General features: G+C 43.0%; 1 protein-coding gene across 7 annotated transcripts in view; it reads left to right on the forward strand.

Moving 5' to 3' along the window:
• The first annotated feature begins 9,087 nt into the window (after nucleotides 1-9,087).
• The window catches only part of CDK6 (cyclin dependent kinase 6), a 180,068-nt gene continuing 166,598 nt past the window's right edge, over nucleotides 9,088-22,557 (forward strand). The window contains exons 1-2 of one of the 7 annotated variants that reach the window (XM_045003118.1): nucleotides 9,088-9,557; nucleotides 14,108-14,612. In XM_045003118.1, the coding sequence (XP_044859053.1) occupies nucleotides 14,380-14,612 (233 nt within the window). In that variant the 5' untranslated portion in view covers nucleotides 9,088-9,557; nucleotides 14,108-14,379. Of the gene's footprint in view, nucleotides 9,558-9,711; nucleotides 9,732-10,144; nucleotides 10,554-13,751; nucleotides 13,952-14,107; nucleotides 14,613-20,555; nucleotides 21,412-22,557 lie in introns of those variants that run through there. The other 6 variants (XM_045003114.1, XM_045003117.1, XM_045003115.1 and 3 more) reach the window with 6 other exon arrangements.

Below are 22,557 nucleotides of genomic sequence, written 5' to 3' on the forward strand. Positions count from 1 at the left end.
CAAAAAAGTGCCTGAATGCCATTACAGCACAACTTGAACCCCGAAGAATGATTACTATTAGAAAGTTAAATATTTACCAACAATTACCATTCAGTGATATCTGAAATCCCACATTTATTTCCTATTCTTAGTTAATTCCTACTGTATGGTATCTGTTGTGAAATGATGGGTTTTTTAATGGGTTTGCCCATGGTACATCTTTTATTAATAATGTACTATAATGTATCTAAAGTAGTAGTTTTCTGGATCAATTTTAACAATATCTCATGATGACTGCTACATTTCAAGCTCAGAACTAAGTGTTCTACGACAGTGGTCATAGTGAGAGTGAAATATACTGGTAACCATTAATAATACGTAATATACTGCTGCCACACTAGATAATTGTAATTGGTATAAACTCTTCTGGTATGCTGTGGATAATAAACAGCTTATATACTTATATCTGGAATGCCTTCAAAATGAGTTACTGCATGCTCAACATTTGTCTCCTTCAATTTGTTCTCATACTATAGACTTGCATTACATTTGCTCAACAGATAAAACATTTTACAGCCTTAAGGGTTATATTGTTCTTATCTCCATGCAGAGGAATTTATGCATGTAATTTGTATTGATCTTAATGGGAGTTATGCATGTAAATCCATGTGCAGAGAGATGAGGCTATACACCATGGAATGCAGACTAAAGTGTTTTCATCTGGAAAAGGCACCTGACTATTGCTTACAATTACTGTCTTTTTGTTTTAGGCAGTGGTCAACAAAAATTCATAGCCGATGTTATCGGATATTATTCTGGAAACAATAGCAAAATGCTTTTGCATGTATACTAAGTGCAATATTCAGGTTCCATACAATAATTGACAGAAGGCAGTCAGTATCTAGTCCACTGCACTGAAGTAGGGAGAGAAAGTATCACTTTGTGCACAGCAAAAACAGCAACAACGAAAGTAAGAAAGTGGAAGAGGGTGAAAAAGGATAGGGAGTTTAAAGGAATTTTTATAATATATAAATAGTCCCAACTGCCTTGGAAAAATTTCAGAGGAAAACTAGGGTCTACTATGGATGTAATCGTCCTTTTAATGTGTTCAGATACTATTAGAATGAGTAGGAGATATATACTTAGATTTAGTGATCTATTTGGGAAAAAAAGTAGTAGTGGCTCTCTCAGGCTCTGCTCACCAACCAAGCTCTTTTCAATTGGGATACCAAATGGAAACTGTAGTCACAGATTTTCATAATATGACTATCCTCTTTTCTTGCATGTTTTGAACAGTGATAAGGTAGCTAACAATATTGGTACGTAAAATTAGACCTCAAAGTCAATGAATAGCCCACATCTCAACGCTATTGTGTCAGGCTCTCTGTGAGCTCAGGCAGACATCACTGCATTGGTTACACCTGATTCACACTTTGAAGTTTATCTTCACAATCACAAAAGCTTACACTCTGTAGGGCATAACACGACAGACCTCCAGAAAAAAAATCCAGTTTGTCAAACTGCTGCAGACCAGTCCAGCTCAGCCCCTTCTTATCCTAGCTTATCTAAGCGACATGCAGAATTAAACTGAGTTCATTAAATCAGGGTTTTTTACATATACCAAAAAGTCAGTGTCTTTGTAACTGTAGATGCTCTAGTGAAAAAAAAATCTCTATATTAAATAGTTTGTGTCTTTTTGCACAGTACCTCTAGGGTTCTAGCTCACAGAGCTAGGATTCAGTGGCTATATATATTCCTTCCTCAATGCTGACCCAAAATAAAAACTCTTTTTTCAGAGTAAAGTCTTCTTGTATTGTGATTAAATATTCATTGTTTTATCTTTTATAAGAATAATCTAATTTATTATGTGGGCAGTATAATATTTATGATGTCCTTAACTATTCAATTTTTTGCTTTTAAATGCTTGGGTTTTGTATATGATGGCATCGGTAAATTTATTTTTGTCATTTAGTGACACTAATGAGGCTTTTTAAATGAAGATTTTGATATGTATCCACACACCTTTCACAATGAATTGTGCCCACATGAGGGCAGTAGACAGCAGATGGGGGCAGCAGTGAGGTTGGTTGATGTAACTTTACTGCATTTTCATACTTGGTTCTTATAATTTTACCTTATAATATACTATCTTTCTCATTTTTGGAGTCTTATAAAAAACAAACTGAATTTCCCCCCTCTTAAGCTATTGTTGTATATGTATATTCCCAAAAACTTGTATTATGGAATTAAGTTTATAGAGAGATATGCAGTAGTTCATGTCTATATGAATGTAGCACTCCTGATTAAGCTCTTGACATTTATTATTTGAAAGTAATTAGCTTTCCGAGGGTGTTAAAAAGATTCCATCCACGAAGTATTTTTCTGGTATATATAAAATGACTTATAAGTCATAAATATCAATTTTTAAAATTCCAGCTATTGTATGTGCATATATACTGCTATTGTCTTTGTACTTAGGATAGGAAATACTGTGGAAACTCTAATTTCCATATAATAAAATTATATTTTAATGGGAATAACTAAATAGCAAATATTATTTATCCTATCTTGATATAGGAATCAATTCACCAACCAGTGAAGTGCTGTTTCTTCTGAGTTTTGAGGTACAGTTGTTCTGCAGCCCATAATAACACTACACAACTGATTTATTTCCTGGCATTCAAATGCTTAACATAATTTGAACATAGTTGTTTTTATTCCATCTATTTTTATTTGTTACCTGATACCAGATATGTTGCCTGCTCCTGTTCCCAGGGCATTTAATGGCCAAGCATTTGACTTCAGCAAGATAGTATTGTATCCAGAGCATTATCTCCTCTACTAGCTTTTCTTTCTAATCTTGTACACCGTGATAAATAAATTGTTCTAGTGTTACGAAGCAGCAACCTTTGTGTGATTCTGGCTACAATCAAACACTTAAAGTGCAGTTCCACTCTGAAAAGTGACTCTGTAAAAATGGCATCAGGATCTCCATATTTATTGACTAATGATAGCTGTCAGATCAAATCTGTAATAAGGAAAAATGAAAATGGCTTTACTAACTGCTGGCCCTTCAGACTCAACCTGGAATCTGAGTTAAACTAGGTTCTTTCTCATTTCCACATCACAAACAATAAGGATTCTGCAACTGGAATTTAGTTGACAATTCGGTTGATCATTCATGAGCTAGAGTTGAATCCTGGTCACCTTCTTGTGTAGTTGGGTTAACTCTGCAGAGCCAACAGGAATAAAAAGTAGTAAAAATGTACATTAGTCAGTAAAGTCAGCTAATCTGACTGTACATACAAGGATCAGGTCTGTTGAGTAAGGTGCCATTTTTATAGTACATTTTTCAGAATAGAGCTGCCCTTTAAAAAAACAGTCTGATACCATACTGTACTTTTCATAGTACAACTGCATGTCAAAAAGTGTTTAGGATGCGGCATGTATAAATCAAATGGAGATTTTTCTGGAAGATTTCTCATCTGGAAGGCCAAAAAAATGAAGTGTTTTAAAAGGTCAGGAGCCTGTTACACATACATATATCAGAAGAAGATACACAGGTCTGTAAAAGGAGGAAAGAGAATAGAAAGGGGTGGGGGGAAATCTTATCCATGGCAATTATTAGTAATGAGCAGTTAAGAATGATGACATGTCAGACAGTGATAATTACAGGATAAGAGAGAACTTTAAAATCTTGAGAAAATGGATAAAATGTGTCACTTTGTCCTCCTTAAATCTTTTGGGGTATGTTGCTGCATGTTTGGATCTCTAAATCATGGTCTAGTGGATAGGATATGGGATTGGGAGTCAGGAGACCTAGATTCTCTTCAAAGTTCTGTCACTGATCTCCTGTGTGACCTTCGGCAAGTCTCTTCATTCACCACACTGTGCCTGTTTCTCTTCCTATCTTTTGTCTGTCTTACCTATTTAGATTGTAAACTCGTTGGCATAGAGTTTGTCTCTTATTATATACTAGCCCAATGGACCATAATCTCAGTTGGGGTCTGTAGGTGATACAAAATACAAATAACAATAAATAAGAAGTTATTCTCTCAAAGAGAAACATCCAATTATCCTTGGGTCTTTCATAGCAAAGTACAGTAGGTACATAATAAACAATGCAAAAATCTCCTTTCTAAAGCAAATAAGGTCTTCTCCAGATCTTTTCTAAAGAAGAGGATGAGCAGGTTATGTAGAATATATGTGGTCAAATGCATTCATTAAAAAGTTCCGAATTTTATTAGAGCAAGAATGCAGGCAAGGACTTATTTGTTAACTTGCTTTTCACATGGCATGTTTACTGGCAACTCTTAGGATTTGTAATTACTAAAGCATATACAAGGAAATATGGAAAAATGTGTGCATTGAATAGCATAGCATCATATTGTGGTTCTTTCTGCTAGAAAAAAACAATAATCGCACAGTAGAGTTTATTTCTGGAGTAATGGAAAGATACAATTTGTGAAACACAAAATTATCAACAATAAACAGAGGTCTGACTGAAAGAAAAATAAGCTAAACAGAATCATTCTGTTATTGTCTTAAGTTACCTTAATCATTGCCAATTATACAGTGGTTACGTACATTTTACATAGATTAGAACAGTATTTCACTATTACATGTGAACTAATTAAAACATTCGGTGGATATTTTTACAACCAAGTGTGTTTTTTTTCTGAAAATATGGATTAGAGATTGTTTTTTGTGTTCTGGTTAACTAATTAAGAATGTGAATAGTGATCATATAATTATTTAAAATAATTTAATACTTGTACCAAATCTCAGTGGTAGATTTTGTCCAAAAAACAATTTCTTTTCTTTATTATGTCTGCACTTTATTTAAAAGTAGCTTTAAAAGTGTTTTCTATTTGTTATATATTTTCCCACACAAATGTATAATGCAGCTACTATTAAATTAAGAATGTATTATGTGAGTTCAACATAATCTGTGATAAATGAAGTACTTATTTTAGGGGATATCTTGGTATGTAATAATTATAAACAGTAGGTGTTTTATTTACAAACCTTTTTCCACTTGCTAAAGCTTATTTTGATCATGATTTTACAATTTGTGCTCAAATATTATAAAATCTAACTACCAGGGGATTCTACAAATAAACACAATCTGTTGTACCAACTCAATTGATTTGTGACTACTCTGGCCAAGTAATAGTTAGTTTCTCAACTATGTAAGGGATTTTCTAACTAGGAATGCCTAACGAAATGAATAAAAACCACACCATATCAGCTAAGATAGATGATGCAGGCTAAACAAAGATAAATTAGAATGAAAACAGTTGCCTTATCATCCAAAACCCTCTATTCAAATATGTACTTTTGAAGAGCAAGTTTCACTCTGATTTGTATGAGGACTTATTGTAACACCAAATTCTGGAATCCCCAACAAAACTTAAGCAGTTTCCTGAAACAGTTAAAACACTAAGCAAACAAATATAGCTTTCTTTCTGAGAGTCTTAAACTATTCATAGCACTTCTGTGGTACTGCATGATGCCAGATTATTCAAATACTGTAAACTGCTGTAAAAGCGTGTTAATTCCAGTAATTATTTGTCACCTATTGTCACACCATCATCTTATTCATTGTTTCCAGCAAAACCTTAGAGACCTCATTTATGAATATGTTTTGTAGTCACTAAAGCAGCATATATAATTTTGAGGGCTTAGTTTTAAGGTGATTTAATTATATTTTAATGTATACTGAATACCAATAAAATACAGGAAAATTGCCCTAATTTAAATATCTTTCCATATAAATTGATTCTCTTTATTAGTGTTCGAAGCTAAACAGAATTCTGAAATAGGGTTTCACAAATTAAAAATTGATGGGTTAAAAGGAAAGTGAAATGCAGAGAAAGCTTTCTCTATCTCTCCTTCCTTTTTAGGAGCACCCCCAAGAACTAATTTTTCAGTACAACAAATATTTTCGTAATAATTTGTGTAGAATTAGCAACTATTCTTACTTTGAATTTATTTTTAGCAGCAATATTTAATGGACTTTCACAACACCAGTGGCCAAAAGTGGATGCAGAATTTTTTAAATATATAGATTAATGAAGAGATTTTAAACTAAAAAGGCAATATGGAATGTGTTGTTATATGGATTACAAAGCCTCCTGATGTTAAGAGACAAAATGAGAATACAATAAATCAGAAATACTGAAATGTAAAATGTCTCATGAGAAAGGGACAGCAGATATTTTAGAAATATTTTCAAAAGCAAAAAACCTAAACAGGATTATTTTTATATCTGGCAATATATTTAGCTTTGCTGGTTTATAATTTTTTTCACAAAGCATGTTATATGAAACAACTTTATTACTTTAAAATCTATTTAAGATTTAAACAGTCAAATAATTTTGCAAATTTGGACAAGAAGTTGCTTTCTGTGCTGCAACTTGTTTTGTAGTATCACCCATTTTTAATCGGATGTTTATACTGAAGTATATTTTGAAATTCTGCCTGAAATCACTTAATTTTTAGGTACAGAAAAGCTGTTAGCTCATTTTAGAGGTGTGTAGGAATAATCTGAACCCTGCACAGCAGGGTTCAAGGTAACTCAAGCAGCTGGCCTTACAGGTGGAAAGACACACACAGAAAAAAAATTAAAAACTACCCCATAGCACTTTTAAAACTCTCTGAAAGATTCCTAAAATTCTATAAAACCATGTACAATGTAGCAAATTCATAACTGGGTAGTATGGTAGAGATGGTTTATTGGAATCTATTTGGTAGAATGAGTAGCATAAGTTATTCATGGTTTCACCACTTATTAGTATTGGACCATCACAAATTCATGCAGACAAAACATTTATACTACACCGAACAATGAAATATATTCTCTAATAAGTGTTTATATAGAGAATGCTTTAAGGATGGGTTTTGTGATGTGCAAAATTTAGTAATGGTGAAATGTTAAAGCTGCAAATTTGAACACAAAAGTTGCAATGGAAATGGAAAACATAAGGGCTTAATAGCAGTGTTATCCCTCCCACATTGCACGTGCTGAATATGAAGTTGTACATGTAACTGATTCAATGCCTCTCACAGGCAGGCTCCATCAATAGGGTTCCAGGAAAGACCCAGCTAGAATTTAAAGCTACCTTTCCCTTGTGGAATCCTCTAAGTAGGGCAAGCAGCAAATACTGCCGCCTGTCCTTCCTCAAAAGTGAATACTGTTGCACTCAGAGATGTAGTTTATGCCCTATGTATATGAATCTGGTCCAAGGTTGTTAAAGTGGGGGTGGGGACCAAGAATGTTACAGTTGAAAAGCTCTGAACATTAAAAAGTATGGAAATGATAAGCCAAGGTAATGTGCATACAGATGTAATGTAATGTCAATATTCATGTATAGAATTTTTTTAGAAAAAGTATTAATATACACATATGAATATTTAGATTATTTTATTTACATATGCTAAAGTTTTGAGATTTCTAACTAACTTTTTGGGTATATGTTTTTCTAACAATGTTTGTCACTTGCTTTAGCAAGCTTAACATTAATTTAACAAAACATTTGGGGAATTTCTATTTTCATTAATCAAATAAGGTATATTAGGAGCACAAATTTGGTTTCTGTAGATCTTGCAATGTATGCACGGACTTCTGAAAATTCTAGTGCCCAGCACATAACATTTTATTTGCTGAAGACTCCCAGTTCTTTGGCACAAAGTTCCATTTCTCCTCCCAAATGAAGTCAGGGATGCTCAATTTTTTTCTCAGTAGCCCCAGTCCAAGTGATGCTTCTAAACTGGTCAGAAACAAAGATGGAGCCTTGAAGTTTATCTGCCCTAGTTTTCAGAGTGTGTGGTAGAACCAGCACCTCCAACTAGATTTCAGCTGACAGCTGAGAGGACATGTCATATTAGTTTAAAAAAATAATTCTGTGCATGTCTTTCTGTGTGGAGGTCTTTTAATTATATAATATTATGTACATAAAACCATATATTCTGAGTTATTTTCAGCACCTAAAGACATTAGTACATAACACTGTGTATGATGCAAAAACTTCAGCACAGAATGACTTCTGTACTTCATGAATTTAATTTATGCTTTGTACCCTTTTCCTCCCTTCCAGCTAGCCTATCCTCCACCTCCAAAAATAAGTGAGAGATCTCGGTCCCAGCTAGTTTAAGCACTAAATGAACTGATTCTGATGAGTTTCTGAATTCCATAATTGTCCTTGAGGTTCTGAGAAGAATTTGGTGGAATGGATCAATTGGGAGGGAATGAGGCTCAAGAATTCCAGATGTGTTTTCCCCTACTGAGAGAGTAGTTTGGCATCTGTTTTGTGCATTCTTCTGCAGTGAATTTCAATATTTGTAGGAATCAACTTTGTATAAAGTATTCCCTGCAGCAGTGAAGTGCCCTGCAAAGTGTTCATTTCCCCCATCCCACTGGAAGCTTTTTGGGGCAGGGATTGCTCTTGGTTTTTGTCTTGTCAATGTCAAACACATTGTGATTGCTTAGCAAATAATAATAAAGATCTTCTTGCCGGGACCATGTTTCCTTTGAGATCTCTAAATGAAAAGCACTAAAAGCCCAAGTAGTAATATTTATTATTAGGTGTTTGCACTGCTCTTGCATATGGGCCCCTACCTCTGAATCAGGCCTTTGGGGGCTCCAGCAATATAAATAATTATGTTTATACAGCACCTAGCACAACAGTGCCCCAGTTATGACCGGGGGTCCTTTGGCGCTGCCTCAGTGCAAATAAGAATCACCTTACGGTTTTTGCTCCCTAATGATGTCTCTCTCTCTCCCCCCTGGGGTGCATGCCTCTGGCAGTTGCGCTAGCGGCGACCCTTGCGGTATGTGGCTGCCTTTGGCAGAGGCACATGAAGGATTTCATTGAGTGTGAAGACAGAGAGCAGAGACAGAAAGCAGAAGGAGGCGGCTGCAGCCTTTGTAGTCGGAGAGGAATGCGGAAATGTTAAAGCACTATGTCAAACTTTTTTGAAACGGGGTCAAGTCACATTCAGCCAGCGTGGGAAAGCAAGGGGAAAAAAAAGTTGAGGTGGGGGGGAGGTTTGCGAGCTGTGCTGCCGCCACTGTTCTCAGAGTGAGCAGGAGCCGAGAGAGGCTAGAGAAGCAGCAGCAGCGGGCGGCGTGGAGGGCTGGTTTACAAGCCCCGCACACGGGGCAGCTGCGTGGTGCAGCCTGCTGCAGGGCTTTGATCAGCTGCAGCCTGGTGAACACGGGACTTTGAGTCGCTTTTTTTTTTCCCTTCCCAGGCAGGGGGTGGGAGGCCGAAGCCGCTCTGGTTCTGAGTTAAAGTTCCCTTGGCAGGAAGGTGCTGCCAGGCTGCTGCAGGAGGATGCGAGCTGAGGGCAGCAGCAGAGTCGAGGAGGAGCAGCTGCTGCAGCTACCTGTGTGGCCTGGGCTGCCGCGGCAGAGACCTGCGGGCGGCATCATCATGTGAATATTTATTACCCGGTTGGGGTCTTCGCTCGCGGTAATCGAATGGGAGGTTTGCTTCGGGGAAGGTTATTTTTTCCCCCTGCGGAAGCTTATCTGGGGCTCGTGCGGCGATCGGGGCAGCTGTGGAGCGGACCAGGTAACTGGAAGTGGCCATGTGCTTCTCCTACCATGTAGTCTTACTGCCGAACGCCCCGCAAACAGCCCCTGCCCGGCTGGGTGGTTTTGTGGCTAAGGGGGCTTCTCTCCCTCGAACGGTGGGATCGGGGCTTTGTGGGGCCGGCCCCCAAGACGTTCAGCCCTGGCGCTGGGGGTACGGTTTCTGCCGTCCCCCTCCTGCATGTATTCCGGGGGGGGGGGGGGGAACAGCCGTGCATGGTGCCGGGGCACGAGTCTGCGTGGGGGGCCCGTTCACGCCTGTTTTCTATTTTCGGGTGTTTCGGTGGGATCCCCAGTGCTTGTTGTCGGGGGAGTCCCCTTCTGCCGCTGCATGCATCCCTATGGGGGGCTGCTTTGGGGGGCCCTCCTTGCACGCATTCTTACCCGGGGGGTGGTTTTGCCCTCCCTCCCCCCCCCCGGTCCCGCAAGCATTCTTGTTGGGGGATTTGTGCGAGGGGATTTCCCGAGCATGCACTCGTAAGAAGACGTTTGTTTCTAGGGGGTGATTCTGCGCATGCAGCCCTGGTAGGGGGGCTGTCTGGGGGTTCCCCTCGCGGGCAGCCCTGGGGGGGGCTGCTTGGGGGTTCCCCCTCCGGTGCCCGGCAGTAACTCTGCATGGGCGAAACCCTCCGCGGTTCAGCAATAGCGGCTCTGGCCGATCCCTCGGAGCGCTACTCAACGCCGCCGCGGTGCGCGCGGAGCCTGAGGCGCACTCCGAGCCAGGCCCCTTCTCCCCGACCTCACACACACGCGCGCCGTGGGAGGCACGGAGCAGTGCCCCCGGCGGGGGGCGCCCCAACGCCTGAGGCACGCAGCGGCCTGGCCCCGCGGGACGTACTTCCCTAGGGCTGGGCAGCCGGCTGCTGCTCCCGGAGACAGGCGGCGCCTCCCTTCCGCGGGGCAGGGCGCTGAGCCGCTTCCTCTCCCGCGGGGCTCCCTTGCCCCCTGGCTGGGGGCGTTTCTGCTGTTCCTCCGGGTACTGACCTGCTCCCCCCTCGCAGGGACACTTCCCCGCCCCCCATCACTGACCTGCACCCCCACCCCCATCACTGACCTGCTCCCCCCTCCCCCAGACACTTCCCCGCCCCCCCATCACTGACCTGCTCCCCCCTCCCCCAGACACTTCCCCGCCCCCCCATCACTGACCTGCTCCCGCCCCCCCATCACTGACCTGCTCCACCCTCCCCCAGACACTTCCCCGCCCCCCGTCACTGACCTGCTCCCCCACCCCCATCACTGACCTGCTCCCCCCTCCCCCAGACACTTCCCCGACCCCCCATCACTGACCTGCTCCCCCTCTCCCCCAGACACTTCCCCGACCCCCCATCACTGACCTGCTCCCCCACCCCCATCACTGACCTGCTCCCCCCTCCCCCAGACACTTCCCCGACCCCCCATCACTGACCTGCTCCCCCCTCCCCCAGACACTTCCCCGCCCCCCCATCACTGACCTGCTCCCCCCTCCCCCAGACACTTCCCCGCCCCCCCATCACTGACCTGCTCCCCCCCATCACTGACCTGCTCCCCCCTCCCCCAGACACTTCCCTGACCCCCCATCACTGACCTGTTCCCCCCCATCACTGACCTGCTCCCCCTCCCCCAGACACTTCCCCGCCCCCCATCACTGACCTGCTCCCCCACCCCCATCATTGACCTGCTCCCCACTCCCAGGGACACTTCCCCGCCCCCCATCACTGACCTGCTCCCCCCCTCCCCCAGACACTTCCCTGACCCCCCATCACTGACCTGCTCCCCCCTCCCCCAGACACTTCCCCGCCCCCCGTCACTGACCTGCTCCCCCACCCCCATCACTGACCTGCTCCCCCCTCCCCCAGACACTTCCCCGACCCCCCATCACTGACCTGCTCCCCCTCTCCCCCAGACACTTCCCCGCCCCCCATCACTGACCTGCTCCCCCACCCCCCTCACTGACCTGCTCCCCCCTCCCCCAGACACTTCCCCGACCCCCCATCACTGACCGGCTCCCCCCTCCCCCAGACACTTCCCCGCCCCCCCATCACTGACCTGCTCCCCCCTCCCCCAGACACTTCCCTGACCCCCCATCACTGACCTGCTCCCCCCTCCCCCAGACACTTCCCCGCCCCCCCATCACTGACCTGCTCCCCCCCATCACTGACCTGCTCCCCACTCCCAGGGACACTTCCCCGCCCCCCATCACTGACCTGCTCCCCCCCTCCCCCAGACACTTCCCCGCCCCCCCATCACTGACCTGCTCCTATCCCCCCATCACTGACCTGCTCCCCCACCCCCATCACTGACCTGCTCCCTCCCTCCCCCTGACACTTCCCCGCCCCCCCATCACTGACCTGCTCCACCCTCCCCCAGACACTTCCCCGACTCCCCATCACTGACCTGTCCCCCCCCCATCACTGACCTGCTCCCCACTCGCAGGGACACTTCCCCGCCCCTCCATCACTGACCTGCTCCTGTCCCCCCATCACTGACCTGCTCCCCCCTCCCCATGACACTTTCCCACGACACTTCCCCACACCCCCATCACTGACCTGCTCCCCCCTCCACCGGACACTTCCCCGCCCCCATCACTGACCTGCTCCTATCCCCCCATCACTGACCTGCTCCCCCACCCCCATCACTGACCTGCTCCCTCCCTCCCCCTGACACTTCCCCGCCCCCCCATCACTGACCTGCTCCACCCTCCCCCAGACACTTCCCCGACTCCCCATCACTGACCTGTCCCCCCCCCCATCACTGACCTGCTCCCCACTCGCAGGGACACTTCCCCGCCCCTCCATCACTGACCTGCTCCCCCCTCCCCCAGACACTTCCCCGCCCCCCATCACTGACCTGCTCCTGTCCCCCCATCACTGACCTGCTCCCCCCTCCCCATGACACTTTCCCACGACACTTCCCCCCACCCCCATCACTGACCTGCTCCCCCCTCCACCGGACACTTCCCCGCCCCCATCACTGACCTGCTCCGCCCCCATGACACTTCCCGACCCCCCCATCACTGACCTGCTCCCCCCTCCACCGGACACTTCCCCGCCCCCATCACTGACCTGCTCCGCCCCCATGACACTTCCCGACCCCCCCCATCACTGACCTGCTCCCCCCTCCACCGGACACTTCCCCGCCCCCCATCACTGACCTGCTACCCCATCCCCATCACTGACCTGCTACCCCATCCCCATCACTGACCTGCTCCCCCGCCATGACACTTCCCCACATCCCCATCACTGACCTGCTACCCCCTCCCCTGGACACTTCCCCGCCCCCCATCACTGACCTGCTTCCCCGTCCACATGATACTTCCCGACCCCCCCATCACTGACCTACCTCACCTCCATCACTGACCTGCTCCCCCCTCCCCAGGACACTTCCCCACCCCCCATAACTGACCTGCTCCCCCCTCCCCTGGACACTTCCCCGCCCCCCATCACTGACCTGCTTCCCCGTCCACATGAGACTTCCCGACCCCCCCATCACTGACCTACCCCACCTCCATCACTGACCTGCTCCCCCCTCCCCTGGACAGTTCCCCACCCCCACATCACTGACCTGCAACCCCACCCCCCATCACTGACCTGCTCCCCCCTCCCCTGGACACTTCCCCACCCCCCCATCACTGACCTGCTACCCCACCCCCATCACTGACCTGCTCCCCCCTCCCCACGACACTTCCCACACCCCCATCACTGACCTGCTTCCCCCTCCCCTGGACATTTCCTCACCCCCCCATCACTGATCTGCTCCCCCCTCCCCATGACACTTTCCCACGACACTTCCCCACACCCCCATCACTGACCTGCTCCCCCTTCCCCTGGACACTTCCCTGCCCCCCCATCACTGACCTGCTCCCCCCTCCCCTGGACACTTCCCCCCACCCCCCATCACTGACCTGCTATCCCCTCCCCTGGACAGTCCCCCTCATCACTGACCTGCTGTCTCCTCCCCATGACTCTTCCCCTGCCCCATCACTGACCTGTTACCCCCTGCCTTGAGAATCTCTCTCACACACACACACACATCCCCAGTGCTGAGCTGCTACCCCTCCTCCACCTTGCGACTCTGCCCACTGATCACTGAGCTGCTACCTCCTGCCCTAGGACTCTGTCCATCCTCATCACTGAGCTGCTACCTGCTTCTGTAGGACTGCTTACTCAACGCTGAGCTGGTACTCCCTGCCCTGGGACTATATCCCACCCCCATCCCCAGCACTGAGCTGGTACCCATCCTTTCTCTTGGCACTGACTTACTACCCCTCCCTATGCAGTGTTGAACCTACCCAGTAACCATACAGTGCTGTTCATGCCTTGCATTCCTACAGCATTACACTTGCTCTCATCATCTGCATCATACTGTGTCCTGCATACACCCATCTCATCAAATAATGTATGTCAGTCTGTTTTTCTCAGTTATTAAACCATGTAAAGTAAGTGAACTGAAGATGCAGCAGATGCATGTTATGTACAGGGAGAAATGATGCTGGAGATGAGACAACCCCAACACTAATGAACTTCTAATGTTTGGGTTTTTTTTGTCCCATAGGTCTAACTGGCTTTATCCAGACAATGATCCCAAAGACTATATGATAATTTCTGGTGGCTGAGAGAGAAAGAAGGCATTTTGGGGACAGTATTGAAGCAGAACAGGGGAGCAGGAGGGTGAAATCATCCTGCCTGCTCCTCCAGCAGTGGCAGCTCTGCAACTGGTGTGTGCAGTGCATTTTCAGCAGTAGCAAAATACTAGTTTGCAGGAAGCTGCCAGTTCAACAGCAGGACCTGAGGTACTCCAGAGACAAGACAAGAAGCAGCACCAGCATGGATAAGGACAGCATGAGCCTAGCTGACCAGCAGTATGAATGTGTGGCTGAGATTGGTGAAGGTGCCTATGGGAAGGTATTCAAGGCCCGAGACTTGAAGAATGGTGGTCGTTTTGTAGCCTTGAAGCGCGTGCGGGTGCAGACAAGCGAGGAGGGAATGCCACTCTCCACCATCCGTGAGGTGGCAGTATTGAGGCACCTGGAGACCTTTGAGCACCCCAATGTGGTCAGGTGAGGCGCTGGAGTGGGACCCATGGTCAGATGAATTCTAGTATTGGTACATGGTACAAGGGTGGATTGGACACCAAGTTGAGTATATGGATGGAATGAGCACTAAATTGATACATGGAGTGTGGTATGAGGTTTCAGCAGGCAAGCATGCTGCCTGCCTGATCTCACCTCATCCTTTTGCTCTGCCTCCCACGTACAGGCACCCATCTCCAGAGGCATAGGTGTGTGACATAAGTGTTTGAGTGAATGGGCAAGGAGCCATATATACCCTTTGATCTCCACAGGTACAAGAAGAGGGAATGAAAAGAGAGAACTCTTTTGTCTTGCATATCCACTCTGCCCAACACAGATGATTTTTGGCAGACCTATTCATTTTGAAAGTCGCAGTGGATAATGTAATGTTCCCACCAACTTTAGACAAGGAGTGGGAATTTGTAGGGTTCTAGTTCAGTGTGTTGAGCATAAGCAGGAGAAGTGACCACTTAGGACCGCATTTGTGGGGCCTTCTACCAATAGATACAGAAATACAATTTGCAAGCCTACTTCCAAAGTGTCAAGAAAGGTACAAGGATTTCCTTATTGTGACTAGTAATTCTGAATACCCAAACCTAAGTTTTTGAACAAAGGCTGCCTCTGTTATAAGCCTTTATATCTTTACATATTCAACTTTGTGCTTGCATAATGTATAGGTCAGTTTTAAGTGGCTTATTAATCCTTGCAGGTTGTGCCCAGGGATGCTGGAAAACTTGAAGAAACTTAGAGGGAATTTTGCTAGGAATATTTGTGAAGCATTGTAGGAACTGTCCTCTACTGTGTAATTGATTTACTAGTAAATGGTTATACATTTTAAACTTATTGCTGACTTTGGTTAGCCCGGCAATCACGCAGAAAGTTTTTGAAAGTTCTTTTGAGCCATTTCTTTCAAATATGTAGAATTCTTTGTTTATCATTCATCTTACTTTATGAACTTTAACAAATGGACAGTTTTATAGCAGGTGTACCTGTACATGACAATGTAAAACTTCACTGATCTGCAGTTTAGGTGAGCATGTAGCATTAACAAAAGCACCTCCAATATTTGTGCATCAGTTCAAATAATGCAACATTAGACAGCAAAATGAAGACAGTTCATATTTTTGTGACACCAAATCTCTTATAGTCCTGGGAAGCTAAAGTACAAGATGAAGTACATGCTGTGAGCCATGTGCCCATTTTAGGGTCTGGAGTTGAGGTTCTGTGTTGGAGCTGCAACAGGAAAAGGGAGATTGGGAGTAATTTTTAAAATGCAAAGGTAAATGGATAGAGAAACTCTCATTCTCTTTCTTTTCCAAACATTGTGGCAGTAGAGTCTTATTACTCCAAGGACTGGGTAGGCAAAGGGTTTACGTTCTAAAAATAGCTTAGAAAACAATGTGTTTTTTTTAAAGTGGGAGGAATCCTTTACCTTATTGTGTGTCTTTTAGATCTCAACTGGACTCCAAGTAGAGACCTCATTGAGGTTAGTGGTGTGGTATAGACTGGAGTTCACAACTTCGCTGTTTGTTGTTTGGATAGAGACAGTTTTTTGATGGCCATCTAGTAATACAGAGGACTAGAAACTTAGTCTAAAATTTTCAGATGTGGGTGTTTAAGGTTGGGCAGCATATTCGTATTTAGGCACTGAAACAAGTGGCTTGATTTAGAGGTGCTGTCTGAGCGGAGGCTGTTTCTGTTGACAGTAGTAGGAGTTGGGGGTGGTCAGAACTTCTGAAATTCAAGCCACTTATTTTGGTGCCTAAGTATGGATTTAGGTGCCTAGTTTTAGACACTCCCCATTTGAAACTTTTGACCTTTATTTGTTTAAATGAAAGCCTAGATTGTGTAGAAAAAAACTAAAATCCTGGAAATACTTAAATATAAGACATACTTATGGCATTTTTGTCCCAACTGGGATCACTCCATATACAGTGATCCAGTAAGAGGCTCTGTTCTTGAATCCTCCAATTTTCATGAACACTTTAAATTCAGCAAAATCACAAAGAACAAAATATCTGAAAAGAGCATGCAAATACAGACGTGTTTTGCTCAGATTAAAATGCAGAGCAGCCTCTATTTGGTATTTTACAGGTATATCACAAGTTAAAATATTTATTATAAGATCAAATGAATAATTCATTACCTCCAAGCAACAGGTACTTAACCACATAATTTTGAATATTTAGTTTTAATAGAAATTTATCTGGAAGAATGTTCCAGGACTTAATTATGTTTTCTTGAAGCCTGCAGCGCTTGCCACAGTCAGCATTTCAGATGCGACAGGTTGAGTCATTATGTACCAGTGAGTCTGGCACCTCTGCAGTGCACCTTCTTTCCATCCGTGGTAGTAGAAAATAAAAAGCAGGTTCAAGCAGTAGCTCTTCTGGGATGGGAGAAATTCGATTTAAAAGCATACCTCTGTTGTTTTCATTGGTATCTTTTGAGTAGGTGAAGTTTTAACTATCGTGTTGGAATGTTTGAAATAATTTTCTTTTAATGAGGACTGACTTGTTTGTATAGGAAGGAGCAAAGATTTAAATGTTTTGATTCCTTTACCAAGCACAGTAGAGGATCTTATAATTTCTTGAGATTAAAGGATTACTTTTTTTTATTATGTAAATGTACCCAGAAAAAGAAATGCTGCATATGAAGATCTGTAGTTTCACTCCATTGACATATCTGCACACACAGTTATTAAATGTATTTTGTTCATTACAAATGTTTATTATGTGAGTAACCAGTCTAGAAATCGCAACGTTGTCAGTATTAGTGAATTGAGGGTACGTTTATACTTACCGCGCGGGTTGACGCGGCGAGTTCGACTTCTCGGAGTTCGAACTATCGCGTCTGATCTAGACGCGATAGTTCGAACTCCGGAAGCGCCGCGGTCGACTCCGGTACTCCACCGCGGCAGGAGGAGTTGGCGGAGTCGACCTTGGAGCCGCGGAGTTCGCTTCCGCGGCGTCTGGACGGGTAAGTCATTCAAACTAGGGTAGTTCGAATTCAGCTACATTATTCACGTAGCTGAATTCGCGTACCCTAGTTCGACCCCGGGGCTGTGTGTAGACCAGGGCTAAGATAGTGAAAAATGCAGCATTTTAATGCTAAGATAAAAGATGCATCATTATCAGATTACTAGAATAAAAATTAAAATAGCATTTAAAATGAAGTATTGTTGTGAAGGGGAAATTTCTCTTTTTCAAAATACTGCAAGCAGTCTGTCTGAAACTTATAAGTGACAAATGCAAGTAAAACTGGTGTCTGAGTAATGAGATGTGCGAGCCATGAGTTGTTCAGTACAAACTTATGATGGCATTATGAGTCAAAAATGTAGACAAACTTCAAATAATTGAGCAACACATGATCAGTGCACCTGAACAAATTTGCTTCAGTCTGCTTGCTCCAGATGATATATATCAGCACACCCACAAATGATACAACTTTCAGTTAACAGCAGAAGTTGCCTCTTCCTCTTCAAAACACCACAGGCCCAGTGGAACTGATGTGGTTCTCTTGTGCAGGAATAGCAGGATTTGGGCAGCCCACACAGGGTCATGGACCCCAGCACTGCAAGGGATTTTCCTATATGTCTCCATGCAGTGGTGTTTAAGAGAATGAAAAATGATTGGGCCATGGGATGGCCAGATGCTGGGGACATAGACCTGTTGCTACATGGATTGAGCAGTCAGTGATCTCTGTGGAGCTGAACTGCAGAAGTGACGAGAGCTACTGCAGACTCAGGATTATCATAATGGGCTTGGATTTCTTCCCACAGCCCCCAAGAAACAGTTTGTGCCCAAGCTGACTCTTACTCTGCATTGGGATGGCAAAGGATTTAACCTGTTAGGCAGAAATTTCACAATGGGCTGCACTTTTAAAATAACCATTAATAACATTAAAACATTTTTTTCAAACCATGCTATTTTTTGCTAATTGAGTTTCAGTTCACGTTGTTTCTGTCCTAGCCTATCTTCTCCATATTTCTACAGTGCTGAATTCGTGACATCACAATTGCTTCTACAGCAACAGACTGTGAATTTCATTATGACTTCACTGCAGAATTAAGCAGAAAGAGGAGCTAGGCTGAAAACAAGAAAGAGTTTATAATAGTTAAAAGGGGTGATACTGCAGTCCTGGTCAGTCAAAACTCCCATTGACTTTCAAGGATTGAGCCTAGATAACTTAAAACTGTAGAAACTGGGATTTAGAAAGGCATAGTACTGTAAAAGGATTGTTTGCTTGTGTAGAAAATGTTCTCGCTTTCACATTTGCTCTGGTATGATAGTTCCTCTGAGTCATTTAATTCTGTTTTATTAACGCTAAAGAAAGATCTGCATGAGCAAATTTTGTCATGCATTGCTTTAAAATATTTTGTGTATTATGACACTTCAGATGTAATTGGTAGTGTGATTAAGTTACTCATCTAGCACACTGTTCAGATAGGAAGATGAAATGCTTCATTAAAAGTTATTGTATACAGTAGTTAAATCTGGCACAAATTAGTCCAGCACTTATGTAACTTACTGCTGTTCTATTTGGGGGGAAAATGAAGTATATGTAACAAAGGACAGACTTTGCCAGGAATGAATGACATATTAGATTCAGGAAATTCCTGTGTGTAAAACTGGGAGTATTCCTTGCTGTAATAGATTTGTAAAAAATCTTCTTATGATCACACTGCTAAATTCAGCTCTACATTGTGTTCATTTTATCTCTTTCCTGCTATTAATCAGATGATTAGTTTCAGTTAAAAGTTAATCAGGCTTCATACTGGAAATATGCATTTAAAGAATGTGCTACAAAAGAGGAAATACTCAGATTCCAAATGTTTTCAAGACAAATATATTTAACAGTTTTAGCAGTGTTCAGAATGTTCAAGGTCCTTAAGCAAACAGAACAAACTCACAAAGCCCTATATTTTTGTTTCTTGGCACTTAACTTTCCCAGAACTCTGGCTCTTTTTAGTATTGTTGGGAGTTAAGGGGTCTTAAAAGCTCCAGATAGACAAATCCTTATTAGAATTTGGTGATCTGAAATGTGCTCCTGCTGTTAAAAGAATTGTCAAAATTCTGGCACCTTTAGCTTGTATTTACTGAATGCCTCAATTGCCAGACTAACAAGGGTACTCAGCACACAAATACTGAAAATCTCATTTCTGTCTTTTGTTAGTTTCCAAGACATGTAGCCCAGATAATTGACTCCAGCTCTTACATGATGGTTTAGCCAGTTGGAGGCATTACATTATTCAATGATCTCCCTCCAACATGGATCCAGTCTATAGGAAACCAAATAAGTATAATTCTTTTACTTTATTTGCACAATTTGGCAATGATTAGGGGTCTTTTACTATTGTCCCAAAGGATATAAAATATTGGAAGACAATATTAGGAACTTTGCAAGCTATGCTCTATAGAAAAAGGCCAATGTTTTCTTCACTCCCTGTAGACTAGCTCAACATTTCAGAGGTGTTTAATAGTCCAATGCTTCCTGTGGCATTATATTGTAATAGGACCACATACAAATAGAGGATAGAGCCTAACAATAAAAATATAACTGAGTTTGTAGTGTTGAATACCCCTGTTTAGCATGGTCATTGGCAGCATTCAGAATATGTTGCAGACTTTTGATAATTCCCTTTGCAGGGTGATTAGCATTTTGTTTTTCGTCATTTTAATTAAAATAACATGAAAGCCTATACAAATGGGAGGGGAATTTTAAAACACAGAAGCTGTTTTTACTTCCAGTCTGTGGGGATGTCAACATTGTCTAGTAATAAGTTTTAAAGGACAGTCAGAAGTTCTGTCTTTTAAAATGTAACCATTCGATTTTAGGGGGTAGTAGTCTCCAGTGAATTCTATTTCCTTCCTTCCTTGCTTTTACTGCCAAACTAATGTTATAACTTTTAGTGTGTAACATCACTCCTACAGGTCAACATCGTGCAATCAATTTATTTTTTATAGAATTCTTTATGTGATGTATGACAAGCCAATAAAGAGAGAGAAATTAGTACATTTATATTGTCGGAATCTGAGATTCTCAGAAGGCAGAAAGGGTAAGCTAATGTGCAAAGATGGAGGAAAGCAAAAGAAAAGGAAACTGAAATTTAAGAGCAGTCTTGGTAAAACTAAAAGGTAATTATCACTGCACATTAGTTTCAGTTAGAGAAGAATGGGAGTATGAAATAATGGGAGGGAAGGGAAAGATGAGTGGGATTCAGAGTCAAACTAATGCAAACAAGATGGTCCTTAGGCAAGATTTGAAGAGAGGAAGTGGCTTGAAGGAAAGGAGAAAGTCCCAGATTTATAGGGCAAAGTGAAAAGAGCGACCCTTCCCAACTCTGGAAAGTTATGTGGCGATGGAGAACAGAGAACGAGAGTGGAAAAAGGGAGAGTAACCAAATGGGAGAATTTGTGACTGTAATATTAGTGGACAAATGAGAGTTTGGAAAACAATGAGAACAATTTTGAATTGGATCTGCAGATGGCTAGGATTTGGAGAAGCTTGTAAAGGTGACTGAGGACAGGGGATATGGCCCCAATTCCTGAAATAAGAGAAAAACCTGGTGCAATCAGTTTGAAACCCCTGTAGTTCAGATAATAGGCACTTAGGGAGTTCACGAATTACCATCTATTCTACCTGTGTGTGTAGAGTGTTTACTAATAGACTAAGTAAGTGATAATGAAGCTTGAATAAGTATCCATGAGAAGTGGGGGCAAAATAAGGCTGAACAAGGAAAAGGAGATTGAAGATGTAGTTCAAGGCTTCGAAAATCCACTTGCATGGGGTGAGTACAAGCTTTCTTGAGTGAGTGTTAACATCTTTTTAGTGAAAGTTTCCATGGAGAATGGTATAGTGTGGTAAAAATACCCCTCACACTGGAAAACTTTATATCATGAGCTCTTCACGTGGTGAGAACGCAAATGTTTGTTGATTAACTGACACCAATGTGTGTGTCATAAAAATACCATTAGTCATGTCCCATCCATATTATTAAGTTGTGTTAATTTGCTCACTTTTACATTCTATCCTTAGGAAAGTAAAGATAACAAAATATTCCTCAAAATTATTTTTTGAAATCAAAGTTATTATTTATGTAAGGCCCAGTTATATCATCTCTACTCATGATGAGCAATCCCGTTGAATTCAGTGAGATGATGTGCATCATCAGGGTGATGCTACTGGAATCATCGAGCTTAAACGTGTACTGTGTGTTTTATAGACCTAGAAGAAGATGACAGGTTTCTGCCCCAAAAAGCAACCATGTAGTTATGTCCAGGTGATGACTTCAGTTACTGAAATGAAGGTTTGTCCAAATCATACCAATTCACTAGTGTCAGTGGAGTTGCAGCTACAATAAATTGTGCCTATCGTGTCTTGAAAATAGTTCAGAGCAACCCTTGTATGAATGCTGTTATTCTTTACGTCATGCTAGTTTAACACAAATAAGTAACTGGTTTGTTCTTAGTGAAGCAAACTGAAAGCTAAACCCGCCATGGATTCATCTTTGCAGGAATTTCCAATGTTTAATGATTTAACTGACAAATTCTACATACAGATGAATCATTACAAGTTTAATTGAAGCTTGTTCTAGAAGTCCAAATTCAATATTATTCAGTGTAGAACAGTAAGTATTTTGACAGAGACAGGAAGTGAGAAACAGGTCTATGTATTTTTTTCTTAATTTGATGTGAAGTTTTAGCTAAATCTTTTAATATATCTAGATGACACTCTGGTCACTAGGATAAATGACTCAAGGTATCTATTGCTATTTAACACTTCTAGGGAATTCCCCCTCTTCCCCAAAATTAGCTAATTATATACTGGAAATTTCAATAGTTGTTCACAGTTTAAGTCAGCATATTTCTAGGAGCTTTTTGTGAATGTAATTCTTAGCTGTGCTGATGCTTTTGTTTCTCTTCATCTTTGGAGC

The sequence above is a fragment of the Mauremys mutica genome, chromosome 2, assembly GCF_020497125.1.
Source record: "Mauremys mutica isolate MM-2020 ecotype Southern chromosome 2, ASM2049712v1, whole genome shotgun sequence".
Lineage (NCBI taxonomy): Eukaryota > Metazoa > Chordata > Testudines > Geoemydidae > Mauremys > Mauremys mutica.